This window comes from Bacillus rossius, chromosome 3, assembly GCF_032445375.1.
Source record: "Bacillus rossius redtenbacheri isolate Brsri chromosome 3, Brsri_v3, whole genome shotgun sequence".
In the NCBI taxonomy this organism is placed as follows: domain Eukaryota; kingdom Metazoa; phylum Arthropoda; class Insecta; order Phasmatodea; family Bacillidae; genus Bacillus; species Bacillus rossius.
The window spans coordinates 60835423-60853788 of NC_086332.1; the positions used below are offsets into that span (position 1 = coordinate 60835423).

At 34.1% G+C, this 18366-nt stretch overlaps 2 protein-coding genes across 3 annotated transcripts in view; one reads left to right on the forward strand and one right to left on the reverse strand.

The window, feature by feature from the left end:
* LOC134530764 (double-stranded RNA-specific editase Adar) overlaps positions 1–18366 on the forward strand; it is a 99053-nt gene that overhangs the window by 18858 nt on the left and 61829 nt on the right. For both annotated transcript variants that reach the window (XM_063365925.1, XM_063365926.1), the window contains exon 5: positions 8999–9253. In XM_063365925.1, coding sequence (XP_063221995.1) covers positions 8999–9253 — 255 coding nt within the window. The remainder of the gene's footprint in view (positions 1–8998; positions 9254–18366) is intronic.
* On the reverse strand, positions 10421–16941 carry LOC134530765 (uncharacterized). Its single transcript, XM_063365928.1, has 4 exons — positions 16597–16941; positions 15928–16070; positions 13958–14562; positions 10421–11205 (listed from the first exon to the last, which is right to left on the reverse strand). Exons 1-4 carry the CDS (start codon positions 16818–16820, stop codon positions 11092–11094), a joined length of 1086 nt encoding a protein of 361 aa, XP_063221998.1. The 5' UTR covers positions 16821–16941; the 3' UTR covers positions 10421–11091.

Here is an 18366-nt window from a genome sequence, read left to right on the forward strand (position 1 = left end):
TAACGAAAAGTGCAACGATGGCGTTATACACATCCAATATGGCGGGCATAACGAAACATGCAACATTTCTAGAATCCAATATGGTGGCCGTATCAATATTTGCAACGGTGTGTTTAAATATTTTTTATTTAAATTTTGCTAATTAGATTATTTTATAAATTTTTAAGTTTTTCCCCATTTTATAGCATAAAAATTACGTATTTCCAAAATGGTAGGCATAGTGATAATTGCAACAGTTACGACATAATTCACAATGGCAGTGATGTAATCTTAATTTTCAAGGTAAAGACCTCGGCGGTGGATTAAAACGGGAAATTTATTCTTGAATTAGGAATTTTTTTTAACAGGAATTTTGAGTCATTTTTGAGGAAATTTGTCACTAAAAATGGCCACAGTGACGTCAGAGCAATCAGTCTCATACGTTTATGCTCGTATGTATTCTTGATTAAAAAGTGAGAATGTATAATTTACAGGGCCCATAGCATAATTATGTGTACCAGTAGCCGAAAATGTAATGTAATAATACTTTATATCTAAGAAAAATTATAATATTTCTCATTAATTTGCAATGAATGTGTAATTATTTTTCTACAAAATTTGTCTAATACATTGCTATTTAATAAATAATTTGTCCTCCAATTGTTTTATTTTCATTTGTCCAAAGACATTTAATTATATACTAAGCTTACTGATTTTTACTGTTTCTCAATTTTTCTTTATTATGCAATTTTAAAATGTAAATTTGGCATGCAGCAATTACAATTTCTAAAACGTGAGTATAAGTTACTATAAAACTATGTCCATTACTTATATTTATTGTACTAGAATTCCTCGCTCCAAATCACTTAGACTATGGTTGATTTTCGTGTATTACATCAGTGGTCGTAATTTATGCACACCTTTTTCCTAGATCTGAAGCAGTGTTTTTACATGTGTTAACGTGAAAATTGTTTTTTTTTTAGCGGTTTGGGAAGGGGGAATTACTACTCTTCGCGTATCACTTTATCTAGCCACCTCTGAAATATTATTTTGTTACCTATGACGATTAGCCTACTCCCTTCATATGTTCATTCAGACACTTCTGACTGGGTAGCGAAGGCGGTTTGTGGTAAAGGTCTATGACCCTTTCAGAGTTAAATTTTAATTATAGAAAAATTACTATTAATTACAACATATGTTATTTCATGCCTGTCCGACCTGCAGTACATAAATACCTACAAGGAAATCTACCGGTGATGGTTGACGTCACTCGTAGGGATAGCATGAAGGCGCTCTCCATTTCGTCAGACGTGAAAGCCAATATTTACTACACGAGACCATATTTTGTAAATTTTAAATACGTATTTTAAAAGAAAAAATTATGACGAATGCCAGGGTCATTGAGCAACTAATGACATAGATTTCAAAAATCATACATGATAAATAAAAATGAAGGGGTCATTGAAAGCCACAAGCTGCAGGTCGGCTAAAAGCAAACCAGAAAATGCTTCAGCTCTATCCTCGTATATACATACTTACATGCATAATACATTCAAACAACTAAAATTAGTGCAATAAGCTGCAATATTGTGTGGACATATATTCACCTACAAATATAAATTGATTGTATAAAAAGGTCATTTTTATATTGTCGTACAGAAAACCATAAATTTTAATCATATATCAAAAAATACCACTTTACAACAGGACATTCAAACAACTAAAATTAGTGCAATAAGCTGCAATATTGTGTGGACATATATTGACCTAAAAATATAAATTGATTGTATAAAACTGTCATTTTTATATCGTCGTACAGAAAACTATAAATTTAAATCATATATCAAAAAATACCACTTTAAAACAGAAAGTCACGTAATTAGATGTTCAATCATATATGTGTGGCAAAATGTGTAAAGCAAGAAAACCTGTAAAAGCGCAAACCCTTTTTTGTACAGTATATAACAAGACATTTTTTTTACGGGAAGGAAAACTGCATTACTGGCCAACCTCACTGATTGTAGTGGTCAGCTGTGTACGAGAGTTCTTGTGTCATCTCAAGGATTAGCCTATTTAGTATAAGCATGTCAAACTAGTTGAATATGCTATAATAAATAACTAAAAACTTTATCTTGCGTAATTTGCAGAAGAGACCAAATCTAACAGTTTCGCCACCAACTCGCCGCGGTAAAATGTACAATATGTTTATCGTATAAATGAAGTGTTCTTTATATTTGTTTGCATATGTATGCACAAAATTAGTATTTATTATAATTCTGCTGGATTGCATACGGTTACATACGGGTTTAGAACTGAAATGTACTGCAAATAGTAATATTTATCCTCTTACGCACTGAGGATCGAGCGGTCAAAGAAGTCTGGGGAGAATTGACAGAGAAAACCGAGCGGAAATCTTACCTCTCTCCGAGGCAGGCAGTTGGCTGGCTTCCCCACCCCCCTTTCCAGCTCGTTGAAGAACATGACACCCCGCTGGGCGATAAGGAATTCTAAGAAAAGCGCGTTCTTTCCTCCTACTCCTCCACCAGAACCCCCTTCACCCTTCCATAGCTCATCCGTACAGCTACTGCTCTCTATCGAGAATTTTGGAACTACGTGTGTTGTGTTCTTTCTTTGCGCGCTCGGGAGAAACTCAGGATCTTAGCCTTAAGTAATTTCTTAGAGAAACTTATAAGATACAAAAATTTGGAAACGTACTGCAAAGATAAACTTATAATAAAAATATAAGTCAATAATACTTCAGAGGGGCACTAAGGAGGGTGAACAAGAATTTATTACCGCCCCTGTGAGCTTACAGATGGCGGAGAGGATCGTAAGGCTTATAAATGAGAAACAGAGGTTTGGTTGGCAAGCTATTTGATTCATTCAGATTAAATTCTGATTGATGTTCTATTTTATTTTGACAGTGCTTTCATAATTTTTGTATGGTTTGCATATTACAAATTTAACACAACATTATTTGAAAAAGGTGAAAAAAAATTGACCATCAGCCCAGGCCTCAACAGGGTTACTTATGAAGGTTAACATATAATTACACAAAATTGTTTCGTTGCATTGGCTAGCACTTGAAGTTATAAATTTACAGTTCAGAAATATAAAATAAAACAAAAATAACAAAATAAAAACGTCTATAAACTAGCACGGGTGTTAGGTAGACTTGATATATATGTTGGCGGTCAAGCATAGTGAGCCGCAGACGACGAGAAGAGAGAGATAGTAAAATGACGAAGGTGTTTCACCGGGTTTTGTGAAACTGCTGGGCTGAAATCTTGATGTGGGATGTTCTAGAACGAACTGGGTTCCAGGGGTGCTCTCGAACCCGCACACTGCGGGGAGAACTCAGCTGCCTGGCTGCCGCCTCGTAGACAGACGCGGTAGCACACGGTTGGCTTTGGAAACCATGATGGTTACTAAGAAAGTTGGAAGAAGGAAAAAAAAAATTAACTGGCAACTACTTAAGGCAAACTAAAAGCTAAAAATAGTAATTCGGCACTTGAGGCCTTAACTGTAGTAGACTACTTTCCAAATGATTGATTGGCGGTCTTCTAATTCTCGCGTAAGTCAGGAGAGTCTCTGACCGGAGACGTTCGCGGTTGGCTGCCCTAAGAAAAAGTGACCTCAGGGCACGGTTGGGGCGCTAAATTAAAAGGCCAAGTCTCCCTTGAAAGAGGGTGGGGGGAGCCTTCGGTATTCATCGGCGCTCGTCGCCATAGACACTCGAAGTTGGCATCCTTGGCCAGCGCATTCTGGACGGAGAAGTGGGGAACTCAACTCACCCGGCGAGCGGTCAGGTCGACGGTCGATTCAGCTTGAACATAGTTCCGTTGGGTGCGACAGTGCTGCCCTCAGGTAGACAGCCAGGGGTTAGTGTCTCTCGCTTCCGCTAGATGGATCGCGGATACGTCTTTTAGCAGTCCGGCGCATCTTAATTCGTCTCGTTGCCGGCAGGGTGTGCGGATGAGAGAGTGAGAGCGGCTGTGGGTTATGACCGGTGACTGACCCGGCCTGGGTTCTGGACGAGGGGACTTGCGAGAGAGGGGGAAATTCTGCAAGGTTCGTGAGAACCGAGGCGATGAAACACCACGACGTGTCTGCCGCACCAAGAATTTGACCAGGCTGATTGTCCAAGCTTGCTGATTGCGAGACTTCGGGGAAGTCGCCAGGGGCTGAATGTCTGCTTGCCTCCACAAGTCTGGTCACGAAATGGCTTCATGTAACGAGACTTAGTACATGACAGCAAGCGGGGGTTATGGGACCGGGGCGCTTCAGGCAGCACTCCAAGTCGCAACGTAGCATTGGCGAAGTTGTGAACCAGTTAGTGGGGGGATGGGGGGGGGGGGGGGGGGGAACATGCTGAAAAAGAATTGGCCCGGTCGTACATGGGGCTTTATAAAATGGCAGGGAGCAAAGAATTTAAGTAAAAAAAGTTAAAAACATAACTCAATTATTTTAAAATTAAAAAAAGGGTGCCTATAATGCACATGATTGGCACACTACTTAAAAAATGTTTTGTTAGGTTAGGTTACCGCCATTAAAAATACTGTAAGAATAATAAAAAAAATTGTTAGGAATATAATTTAAAATGTAGGTAGTTAACTTATCATAACCAAACTTCTTAACTATTTAATATTAATTTTATTGTAGATAGCGAAACCTAACCAAGTGTTCACTCAGTTTCAACGTATTTCAAATGAAGAAAGCCATATCTAAAGTTATTCATGATTCCACAGTAATTTTTATTCAACTAACCTAAGCCAACTTAACCAACTATTTTAAGGTTTTAATGTACGTACCCTACTTAACCACTCTTTAAAACAGTGTAAACTACTGGTAAATTACTTGAAGTAAGTAGGTATTACAATGCCCTCTTACGAGAGGTTCTCCTTCAGAATTACCAAATTATATGTGTAAGAACTGCTAATAATTAAAGTGTTAAAAAATAGAAATAATATATTCTTTTCTTGTACTCATTGCTTCATAAGGGCATACTTGTGTGTGAATTTTATACTCAGGTGATAAAACACCCTTCAAATTTCAATGAATTAGTTATTACAAATAAAAACTGTTTTTATCATAGGCCTATCAGTAATAAAAAGTAACTAAGCTTCGCTTGTTTGCTAAATGATAGTAAGTGGGGAAATAAAAAATTTTACATTACATATTCTGTTCAGGATACTTATAAGTACACATTAATGGAACAGGGTTACTATAAAATCCTTGAAATGTTATGAGTTTGTACCTTGTGAAATATAAGTTGTTTTATGTGGTAGGACTATCTGTAACAACAGCCCTGCATATGCACTGGATTGAGAAAAAGATTATTTTTAATATTTTTGCTGAAGGTAAATACAAGGGAAAGGTTGGTGTTAAACATCAGGGTAAAAATATTAATTCTGAAAATGGAGTTTTCAGGTTTTACAAACATTAGTTATTCCTCAACTGCTTTTTAGTTAAATCTCCTCCCACACCCCAATCCGATTTTTAGTCTGAAATCTCCATCAGACTTCTTTTCGTAGCAAAGTAGAAGGTACACACATTTAATTTCATTATCATAATGTACTAAACTAAAACTTCTTCATTAAAAAATACTTACAAATACCCTCTCTATGAAGAATAATGAGTAATATTTAAAATGGTAAATGTGTTATAAACATGTTTCCAACACCGCTAAACCAGCATTGACACTTATTTTTCTATCTGGTTAAGAGCAAAATGTTTTATGACCAACAAATAAAGCAAAAAATATATACATTTTAGTCAAATGAAAACCTCTCGAGACAATTCAACTCATTGTGACACTTTTCCAAGTAAGCTATTTCACACTACCTGTAACATGCTGTGCTAACTTACAGAAAAACTTTAATCCCATGTATCTTTTATGGAAATTGCTAAAATATTTTGTAGTTCAACCATACTTAATAATTGAAGATGAGAATATGAAATGCCGAGCTTACACAGTTACTTTTTTTTGGACTTAATACAGCATTTTAAATAGAAATAAAATGGTGTCTAAAAAGTACAAGTATAATATTTGTATTTCGAAACTATCAAATATCAGTAGGCTACATATTCACTACAAATAATTAAGTTTCTAGCTGAGGCTATATTTCAGATTGTCGCACTCTAGACCGCCCAACTTGCTGAAATTTCTGTCTTGTGTGTACATTCATTAACTTGTTGAATAAATAAATAGGGTGCTGAAAATTATTAGGTTCCGAAAGAAATTTTACTGTCGACGATTGGTTGCTGAAATAACGTCTCTCTAACAAAAATTGTTTTGACTGTATTTTATTAATATTTCATGAAAACTCTCCAGTAATCATGGCCTCCATTTTCTGACCACGAGAACAAATACATCTAGAATCTACAAACAAGTAGCACATAACCTCTTCACTGTCTCCAAAACAAACAAGTTGACCGTTCACAGGGCCAATGGATCAATATTTATAGTTTGCAAGTAAATCTTGTGGTTGCACACAAACTCACTGTACAAGCCAAAGGACTCCTGTCCCCAGAAAAATGGACAAAGTTTACTCAATCCTTGTTTGGGCTAATACCAATGACTGTGGTCACAAAATTCTAGTTGCAAGTTCCAAAACACCTAAAAGATTGATAATACACGGTAGCGCTCAGACTACAGCCGTGAAATTCTCTCTTCAAACCATTAATATATAGTTATTGAGCCACCGCCCGACACCCGACCTCTCGGTACCTTGTTTAGATGCTGACTGACAAGGCTACGTGCAGCTGCATACCACCCGAAGGTGTGGCCTCACCACCCAATCACAGCACAGCACTCACACAAACAGCAGTATAACAATTTCCTAACTCTAGCAACAAGGCTTTCTGGTAAAAATTACAAGAAAAAATCACAGAGCCTGGTGACATTTTTAACCAATCACATAAATACTTCGAAAAATATCAGCCAATCAGGGCACATGGCAACTGCACTTTGACCAACTACAGAGTCCTTTCTCATAGTTACAGAACACTGTCTTTCTAATTATTACGCACCTAGCAAACTATTGCACCTGCTGGGTCAAACAAAGAACCGTGACAAAAATATGTGAAAGGAAATTATGTTAAAACACATTTATCAATAAAAAAGACAAGAAATACTTTTTTTTTAAATGTGAAAGTGCATAAAAACTATACAAAACAAATAATCAAGCAAGTAAAATTACCTTAAAGTGGCTTATTCACCATAAAGCAAACAAATTGTCAGAACACCTTGAAACGCATGAACCAATGTAAAGTGTGATTATAAAACATGATGCAAACACAGTAATACCTCTTAAAAGGAATAAAAATATGTTATTTAAATCATGCCATAGTACTGAACATGATTAGACAACAATACTCATTAATTAAACTGTGTAGCAAGTAGAAGAGCAGTAGCCTGGGTCATTGCAAGATCAATCGTAAGTAGTAGCTTACAAACAACATAATTCTTTCTATTGGTTTATAACTATCGTGATGTTACTGAGGTTCAAGTATGATTTTGTCACATTCAGCTTTCTTCACTGTTTAGATCAAGGCTAGCCTTTACTTATTGAAGTAAAGGAGCGAGCTGGCCTTTTAGTGTCTTTGCACAGTACTCTAAGAATGTTACTCTAAGGTACCCTAAATGGAAGAGAAAATTAAGATCTCTGCATGTGGCTGTAAGACTGAACAGAAAACAAATTAATAAATCAAATTATATAAAATTTTGGCAATAAGGTAATTGGAAAATACACAGAAATAGATATTTACTTCCATAGCAGAATCAGTCAAATACAATGGCATTATTATTTTCATTGGACAGATTTGCCCCAAGTATAAACAATTTGTGGAGCTACTAAAACAGAATTACGTAGGATGAGGAACAGGCAGTTTTTTTACACTGTGTAGTACAGAATTGTAGATTCTGGTAACTTTGTTAGCTGCGCAAAACTTAATGCTTGAGGTGCTACTGGTGGATGGACTCTATTCGTTCCACAAATAAAATCAGGTAGAAGGTGAGACGGTCTCATAGTACGTAGCTGAATTGCATCAGCTTTTGGTGCACTATAACTTTTCCGACTTGTCACTATTATCAGGTATGTCATGGGGTAGTCGGGAAAAGGAAAGAATGTATTAACATCTTAAGACGCAATGGAGATTGCAGTGATAGTAAAGATGTCAAGTCAGTTTGTAAAACACATCACAATCGGAGTGGAACAAGATGGTAAATAGTACAAAACTGGCCATGTAAACTAGGCATTAGCAGGAAAAAACCAGTCGGATGTTGCAACATGAAACATTCTCCAGTTAATTGCAGTCATCGGCACTTGATTTGTAACTTTTGCTCGAAAGCAGGTCATTTGGAACAAGGATGCACCACAAAAGTGAAAAGGACAGTTATGGGAACCAGACAGGTAGAAAAACAGAGTGAATTTGTAAAAACATTTAAAATAGGGGAATACACAGGATTTGAGAAATCAACAGGAGGTACAGCTTGTTCAGAACAGCTACAAATTCTCACCTGAAATTAGCAGTGGTGATGAGGTATAGGCTGAATGGAAAATATGTGAAAACACAGGCAAATTATCAATATTTTGGTTTAGTACCAAATAGTGTCAGTAAGTTTTCATACTGGGCAATATCTTAATGTCTTCAAACTGAATGTATTTTAATCATAAATTCATTTGCTGTTAGTAATTCTTATCCAATTATCAAATACCATTAATTAAATGTAAGAAATACAAAAACTTACCATGTATTAATTTAAAGCAGAGTCAAATATATATAGGCCTGGTCTTTAATTTAATCACAATATATAATTTATCATTTCAAAATTTGATCCAACAAATTTGTTCATTATTTATATCGGACTGGCACTGTTGGTTAACATAGAGTTAATCAGAATGATAACATTGCAATTTGTATATTGCTATGTCGTATTACACTGTGTTGTAATTTAAATGCAGATCTTCATGTGGGTGAATGGAAATTTTAGTGGAAAGCATGTTGACCATTTCAGGTTGATGGTCTGAAGTTCGAAGGCCAAGGCCGTTCAAAAAAATTGGCAAAGCATGCAGCAGCGGAAGCTGTTCTGCGGACTTTTGTGCAGTTCAAGGATGCTCCAGAAGTGCAAAAAATGATAAAAATGCCAATGTTCAACATGGACTTCACAAGTGATGTGACAGAGGGGGAAAGGACACTGTTCAACGTGGGACAGCCTTCTGAGTCACTGAACTCTGACTGCCTGTCTCCCGCAGTGAACAATACCAGTCAGGTGGGTGTGGCAACTAACCATGAAGTTTGTGCATTCCCAGATTTTCTGTCATAGAGAGGATAAGCGGGGAGGTTCTGCAGTTGGGTAGGAAATACTAAGTATAGTTTGGGAGTACTTAAGTTCAGAAGCATTCCCCAATTAGCTTTTGGGTTTTTTCCAGTTTAGGTTTTCATGGTTTCCTGAGATCCATCCAGTTAAATGCTAGAATGGTACTTTACCATAAACCTTGGCTGGTTCCTTGATATTTTAGCATGTAATCATATGGAAATTGACAATTTTATGTTTAATAGATTTTTTTTTCTTTTGGAGCTAAAACATCATAACTTGAAGGGTTAATATGTTTTGCTTGGGGTGTTTATGTTCAATATAATTCATAACCAGTAAATAACCATCTATGATTTTTTATTTTAAACCTAAGTTTACCCCATTTTCATTTTCTTATGGATGATTGTAGTAAATATACATAGTTCATTACTTAATAAAATTTAATGGATACATTTTTTTTTTAATTTCACTGAAATTTTTTCTTTAGTATAATAGTAATCCACCCCTATATACTATACTTTAGGTCAACTTATATTTAGTCTAGCCTTTTTTCCATCATTATTTGTTAAATTGGGTGTTTGCTTTATATTCAATTTCATGTTATCATTTTATGTTAAACTTAAGATTATGTGTATGTATGTATACATGTGTGTTTATATATATAAATACACACACATGTATATATATAGTCCATCCACGGTAACCTCCTACTTTTCTGAAGCCCTGCTTTTCACCGGATCTACTTTAATGTCACTATGTATCCTTCCGCCGTATGTAAACAAAAACATTGCCATGTGACAAATGTCAAATGGTTTGTTTACAATCACCAGCTGTCAAAACAATGTGTATGTGTGTGTGTATGTGTGTATATATATATATATATATATATATATATATATATATATATATATATATAAAGTAATTTGAATATGATCTAAGTATACATGTATATGTTCATAACATTTATGATACCCAATGGTAAAAATATTAAAAAATAAGTTTGTTAGCTAAAGAAATAACATATAATTTAAAGTAAATTTTTAGGAGAACATATAAATTTACAACATTTATGTAAGCAATAAATATCATCCTTTAGTACAGTTCAACACAGTTTTCTGCATCTGAAAAAAAAAAAGTATTGTAAATTATACATATGGCTGTCCATCTAAGCAATCTGGAAAAGACTAAGGATTGAAGGTTTAATAAAATTAACAAATTCAGATGAAAACATTTAAAAATGAATTTTCTTCTTTTATTTAATAAACCCCTACCATTTTGCCGGTTAAGGCCACAAATAAAAATATGGTTATATACATTTTCCTGAGTATACTTATTAGACAAAATCATAATTTTATGAACAGTAAAATTGTGGTAAAGAATTCACAGTAATTTCTATACCACTTATATGCATTATTTATTTGTGGCCCTGGATGGGGACTGGCTTTTTGTTTTCCAAGTAAGTTCACTGAAAAATGAAGACACACAACAAAATAAAATGTTTCACATACACCTATACGAATCCAGAAATGAAATTTATTATAAATTTATCATAATATGTGTAATATAAAGTTAATACATAAAGTTCCAGTAATCAACATACTTAATGGGAATGCATAAAAGAAAAAAAAATGTTTCAAACCCCAATACTTACAGTTGCCCAGGTGTTTATTACATACAGACCTCAATAAGAACACCCGGGTAAATCATCAAGAGGAACTGCCAGTACTTCACTGTCTCCATCTACTTGCTGTGTCATAACCTCAAATTCTTCGCTGTCACTGTCTTCACTTGAACTATCCTTGCCGAGGTGGATGATGAGTGGAGGAATGGTGCCGCTGTCTATGTGGACTTCTCTCTCCCAGTCTGCTTGAATTAGCTTCTCCACGTGATCCACACACCTCGCCCATCTAAAAAAATTAATGTATACAGTAAAACCTCTATATAAATGACCTGTTTATAGCAAAAACCACTCTATAACAAAATATGTTTGTTTCTGTCAAAACGGCATAGTAAACAATGCATGGCATGCTCTTTATTACATACAATTTTGAACTCACTCCACAAGAAACTATTTTTAAACACAACAAAACTCATTTAATGTGTTTTCCTCAACTATCAAAGCTATTATTTAATACTTGAAGTAACATGTTTTGTTTTATGTTATCTGAAAAAAAAAATTATAGTGGTTTATTCAAGATATAATAAAGCTGTAAATATTTTCTATGTTATCAATAAAGGCTTAGAATGCATATGATAAAATATTTATTTCATAAGTTTTGTGTTTGTTTTTGGTTAAAATTTGTCCCAGACAAAAACAGTGAGATATAGCGAAAATTTAATTTTTTGAATAGTTTTGATGATTTACTGTATATGTATTTCACTATAATAACATAACTTTTGAAAATACTAATGTGCAAGAACTACATGTGTAAATACCTATTCAAGTTCGCTAGATGAAAATATTTAAAATTCTCTACGTTGAAATTTTATCTGAATATTGAAATCTGCCTACAGCACTGAACCCACCATAACTTTAAAGTCATTGACACAAGATTAAGCATAACAGAAAGTAATATCACAATTACTAATAAATACAAAACTATTTATGGAAATGAAACAATTGCAAATGGACTGCAATTACAAAAAAAAAAAAAACCTTGCAAATAAGTCACCACTGTTAGATCTAGAAACTACACAGATATGTATGAATCACATGGGAATAAAATTACAAACACGAACACAAACACATACATGCAACACATTTTCAAAACGACAACTACACAAATTCAAACCACTTATTTTTACCAATTGTTTTAAAACTGTATTACTGGTATATGAATATACACAAAATGATAATCACACTATACACACACTAGCACACAAAGTTATCAAAAGGAATGGTAGGACCAGGCTGCTAGGCAACAATACTTACGTATTATGTAAAAATGTATGGTAAGGGTTTTGCTGAAGCTTGAGGAATGTTCTACAGGAAAATAAAACAATTTCTACTTCAAAAGGAATACCCCATTGGTCATGCAACATGAAAATACCTCTCTGGTGTGGAAGCATCAAGAGCCTCTTTCCAGATGGCTGCAACTGCATCATTGTCAAATCTCTTGGCCCGCCCCACGTTACTATTGTAATGGTGTTTACATTGAGCCCAAACTAGTTCGATTGCATTATAGTGGCAGTGATAGGGTGGGAGTCGTAGAATTTTGTGGCCATAGTTACGAGCCAACTCGTCTACCTCATATCTGAAAAGTGTGTTAGAACAAGGCGTAAGAACGTAATTTTTTGCAACTATCTCACTTTTAAAGAAATGCTGTAAAAAAAACGAAATAATATACAGTATTCGGGGCTTGTTTTGTTTAGCTATTCTCAGCAGCTCCACTTTCAACAAATTATTTTCATGTTTTATCTCATTCTTCTCCAGCCACGCGATCAGTGCATCCTTGGTCCAGTTCGTTGTAGGTGTTTTCTCAACCTACGTTATGCCAACATTTAACTAAATACTCAAGTAGCTGATAAGAATTCATGACAGTAGAACCCTGTTACAATTTTACTGCTTATAAAGTTTTCCTGCCTATAATGTATTATTTTTCAAGTCCAATATTTTCCCTATAAGGACAATGTATTTAATTCCTGGATATAATGTTTCACAAATTATGCGTTTCGTGCTTGTAATGTTCACTTCATAAAATTTTAGAAGACGAAAAAAATTAAAAACCTTTGTCTATACTGTCTATGTATATGTGTATGTTAGCAGTTAACTGCCTGTTGACACCCTTGGAAAACAAATAAATTCATAAATTTTTAGCCATTCTGTGTGTTTTCAAATGTATTCACTTAAATCACATGTTCAAGTGGCAAAAGAACTGGACTTAAGCATTTCCACTGTAAACACTGTCGTGAATTATGACAATTATACAGAAATGAGACAATTTTACAGCAATGAGACAATGTGTAAGTAAAGACAAAGCAGATAGAAGCTGGAAGCACCATGATGTTAAAGAAAAATTGTTTTTGGCTTGCTACAAGCAAATTGGAGCATAAAATATATCTTTATGCAGCTTGTTGAGTCCATTGGCAATAAATCCACACTAAAAAGTACTAAATTGAATTTCCTGCTTATGTTTTTTTTTCTTGTAGCCCCTTAAAAACAAATTATAACAGGGTTCTACTGTACTTATGCAAAGCAAACATGTGTTTTGGCATATTGTCGTAATGAATTTCTAAATTTAACAAAGCATGTTAGTTTAGTGACTAGAAATTTTTTTGAAAATATTATTTTAATTTATTAAGTAGGGCAACAGAGCATTCATAACCAAACAAGTAATTATGTCATTTTCAAATGCTATTTGCAATAAAAAAATTTTATTTGGTATTTCAAACCCTCTACTAAATTAGTTTGCACTACGATGTAATTCAATTACATTATATATATATATCTGTGTGTGTGTGTGTGTGTAATCAATTTCAGCTCAAACATTATAGTTTATCAAAATGTAGTGTAGGCATACTATTAAGATAACAATTATTGCTGGCAAAATGTATTAGTCTCGAATATTCGTACTTATAGGTACACAATAATAAACACATGTAAATTTTTCACATTACAATTTGAGCAATAAAAAGACACTGCTTTACCATTGCACATACCTGGGTGCTGTGATATGAAGCATTGTCCATTATGATGACACTGGGTTCCTCAAGATGCACCAACATGTCTTCAAACCACATCAAGAAAGTTTCCCCATTCATCTCGCCATGGTAGTCTGCAGTCTTCTGACCTGAAACAAAAAGTAATCCTGCTCCTGGCACAAAGCCAGTGCGCCCTCCAGCATTAACAACAATAAACCTTTTACCATCTCCAACAGTACGTCTCTTCGCAGATTGTAGACTCTTGTCCTGCCATGACTTTGATACAGTTCCTGAAAAATATATGAAATGGAAATGAAATACTTTGTATTGGACCACAGAACAAATTTTCAAATAAATTAATGCCTTGCCTCTCTGGAAAATCCATGTTTCATCAACAAATATGAAATTGGCACCTCTTTCTTTTTCTTCTTTATACTTTCTCAAGAAATCTATTCGCTGCAATACTATGTTTTCATTCTCTATCAAAGCTTTTCGTCCATCAACAGTTGTCCATGAAAATCCCATCTTCTTTAACAATTTATGAAGACTTGATCTTCCACCATAATAATCTATTTGTCTTTCCCTGATTTCTTTCAAAATGGTGTCGACTGTAACATTCAAACCTGTAAATTTATTGCATACATTAACAATACATGAAATAACAGAGGTACACAAAACTAAGCGAAACCACAACCCCGTAGAAGATAATTTAAGTGCACAATTTACATTTATTAAATAGTTTTAATAAACTTACATTTCAAAAATACTTTTAAATTAATTTAAATTTTGTAGTTTGCTTAGAGGAATTCTACATTGCAGTATTTTTGTCTGCAATGATATGACGATTATATTGCGCGTTTGTATTGAAGTTGTGTAAAATATTAGTATTTCAGCATTCAATTTAGCAATCAATAAGTTACAAGCTCTACACTGTGTTATAGGTAAATGTTTTGTATCGTGTATCCCATGTGATCCCTAGATCTTTATGCATGAACCTGTACATCCTATTGATTGTGTGGTGCATGTTTTTTTTCATTTATTCAGATCAAAGATCCTGAACATAATCAAATATTGTGGTATAGCAAGAATAATTATCATAAGTTTAATAAAACATATATATTTTCATTATTATTCAACTTTAAATCATAACTCATTACTATATCACAGGTTTTTAGTTTTGGTTTTGTACAGGATTTTTAAACGTAATAAATTAGAAAAGCAAGCATCATCAATCACAGGATCAATATTTGCAGGATCATGCGATCAGGATCAATGTATCGAATCGGATACGCGATACTAAACTTTTACTGTTTTATAACCTTCTGTTACTTCATACACTAACACACAGTTTGTCTGGCTAAGTTGTGTTTTCATATGATACTTCATTACAATTAAGTAGGCCTATTGTTTATAAAATAACAATACCCCTATATTTTCTAAAGGGTTAGGCGGGGCATGACACTATTTTGCAATAGAATATATATTGTACTGGACCCTGCCACACAGTACAATTTAGCCAATTAAGTATCCCAATTTTTTTTTAATAACCATGCTTGCTTAGACCACAACTCACTAATTTGTAACCAATTACTGCTAAAGCGCACAACTGGATATTATTGATACTGGAAATAGTCATTATTTAACCTTCTGATACATCATAAAAGTTGAGGTTATTTAATATGTATACTGTGTATAACGATATAAACATTACTTGTAGTTTTAGAATGTAACAATTTTCTTTCTATCTTTAACCTAACCTTAAAAGGACGTGTACCTATTTCATATGTTGCACAATATTCTATATATCAATACCATATCAATAAAGAAACCTAACAAACCACCCAAAAATGTTAAGTATTTTTAAAGGACAGATTATATCGGGAAAAAAACTGAACCGGTCAATCTGCATATGGATATATGAAATGAATACAATTAAGTAGGGCCTACCCCAGTGATATTGAAACTACTCTTCAGTATCAAATTTTTACCTTCAGCGTACATCCTGTAAATTGCATTCCTGATTGCATTTACTGTGAAATCGTCGACTGTGTCAAGTGACTTTCCTTCCTGTGGCCTTTTTTTCCTCTTTTTTCCTGGTGTTGAAACTTCTTCAATGTCTTTCTTGTAGTACCTAACCAAAAAAAAAAAAACATTTGTCATAACACTTTTCCGGGGACCCGTTCACAATACGCAGTTAGGCAGTGTTCCTAATATGGCATTTTGTCACAAATATTTGCTTTGTGGTCACTAAATGGAAACATGACAGACTTTGTCCACGAAATTAATGAAGTGTTTTTTTATTTATTTTGTGATCTCCCAAACAGATGAAAAACTAATTAAATGCAAATTATAAAATCACTCCCTTATGTTATAGTTAAACCTATCATAAAGTTTATAAACATCGTTATAAACAAACGTGTATCACACCCATAAAAATACTTGAAAGTGCCTATATTGTTATTGTTAGGACCTGAGTAGGCCTAATATGATTTTAGGTTAACTTTTCAACAGAGACGCCACATGGCGGTGTTGTCTCACACCAAAAATTATAAATTGGAAATAAAACACAAAAAACCTCGTGAGTTAAAACACAGGCCGACAATACTTAGGACACAGTCGATATTTTTTTTACGTGCATGAAAACGAAAAAAGCCTACTTGAGAACAGTTGACTTTGCGATGTTGAGAAGAAACGCTGTCGTCTGCGTAACGTCACATTTCTTCAAGTCGCCTTTCCTAATTAAAACATATAAGTTCTGAGCGACGTTAATGATGTCCATCTGACGCTGCGAAGAAGTAGCTTTCCCCATCCCGGAACCAATTACCATTACAGCAATCACAAGAACCACACAAAATATCAAAACGATAACAAATTCCATCATTACAATAGTAGATAATAAATAATATAACAAAGTTAAAATACACAATATTAACACAAAATCCTGAAACACAAACTGTACGTTATTTCACGGTCAGTAATATATTAAAACACACTGCAATATGGCGTAAAGAGTGCAAACGGCTGAAAGAGAAAACAAACAAGTGACTATTAACATTATTAATGCGCGACCACGGTTTCGGCACGTAATATTTTTTTACCGTTAACATAACGTTTTTATTTCACCAGAGATTTAAAAAAATGTTCAAACTTAACAAATACCCAAACAAATTCTTAAATACACGCGGAAAGTCAAAAAATATATATTTTGGCTATGGAACTATTTCGTTCTAATCATTGCCAACACACCACTTCTCTCACTGTTTCATTTACACACATGCGAGATCATTAATATTAATAATATTGTACATAGATAGTTACTTTTTTTGTAAAATTTTATTTAACATCATTATACGGTAATTTAGTGTTAATGCATATGCATATGATGGAAAGTATTTTTGCAAACGAACCAAACATGCTGCATCCTGGTGTGTTTTTTCAAAGGTTCGTTTAAAAAAGTAGGAGGTTACCGTGGATGGACTATACATATATATATGTGTGTGTGTATGTGTGTATATATGTGTGTGTGTATATATAATTTTATATTAGGGTTTACTTTATATTCATATAGCGACCCGCCCAACTTCGCACGGGTGCAATGCTGATACTAAATATACTACAGAATGTTTTTATACACAACATTCACAGCTTTTTTGTCATTAGACAATACAAACATGTTTTGTTTAGAGGTTACTCTTGAAAGAGTGACATATAATTGGCCATTTGAAAAACACTCAACGCTCAATTTTAAGCCTGCAACGTTGAAAGTTTGACCCTGTGATTTATTAATGGTCATTGCAATATAGGCACACGCCGCCGGCCCCCCGGCCGGTACTGCCGCAACCGCTATGTCCCTGCATTTTAAATCTGTAATATCTTCCAAAATATTCATTTAAATTACATGCTGTAAAGGGCCATATTGATCTATATTAAATGCACAATGTATTTAAGGTACTTAATTGGATAAGGAATAATGCTGTATTCCTTAAAATCGCTTCGTAAATAAGCCATTATTTCTCGTTAAAAGTAAAGGATCAAAAATTTGTTATTGTGGGTTGTTCCTAAGAGATAGACATATACCATCGTGGACTTTTTTGTAGACCTTTTTAAGGTGTACACTACTGTAGTACATTATTTTGATCTATCTCGTAGGGTTTAGCCAGCGTTTGCAATGTAAGCGCAAAAAATGTGTCTATTTACGACATTACATTAGAAACCTCTAAAATTATCAGTGTTTCTCTACTATATTATGCATGTATTATACATATAAACCTTCCTCTTGAATCACTCCATCTATTAAAAAAACGCATCAAAATCCGTTGCGTAGTTTTAAAGATCTAAGTATACACAGGGACAGACAGACAGCGGGAAGCGGCTTTGTTTTATACTATGCAGTGAAGTTACATATTAGGATTTATTGTATATTTAAT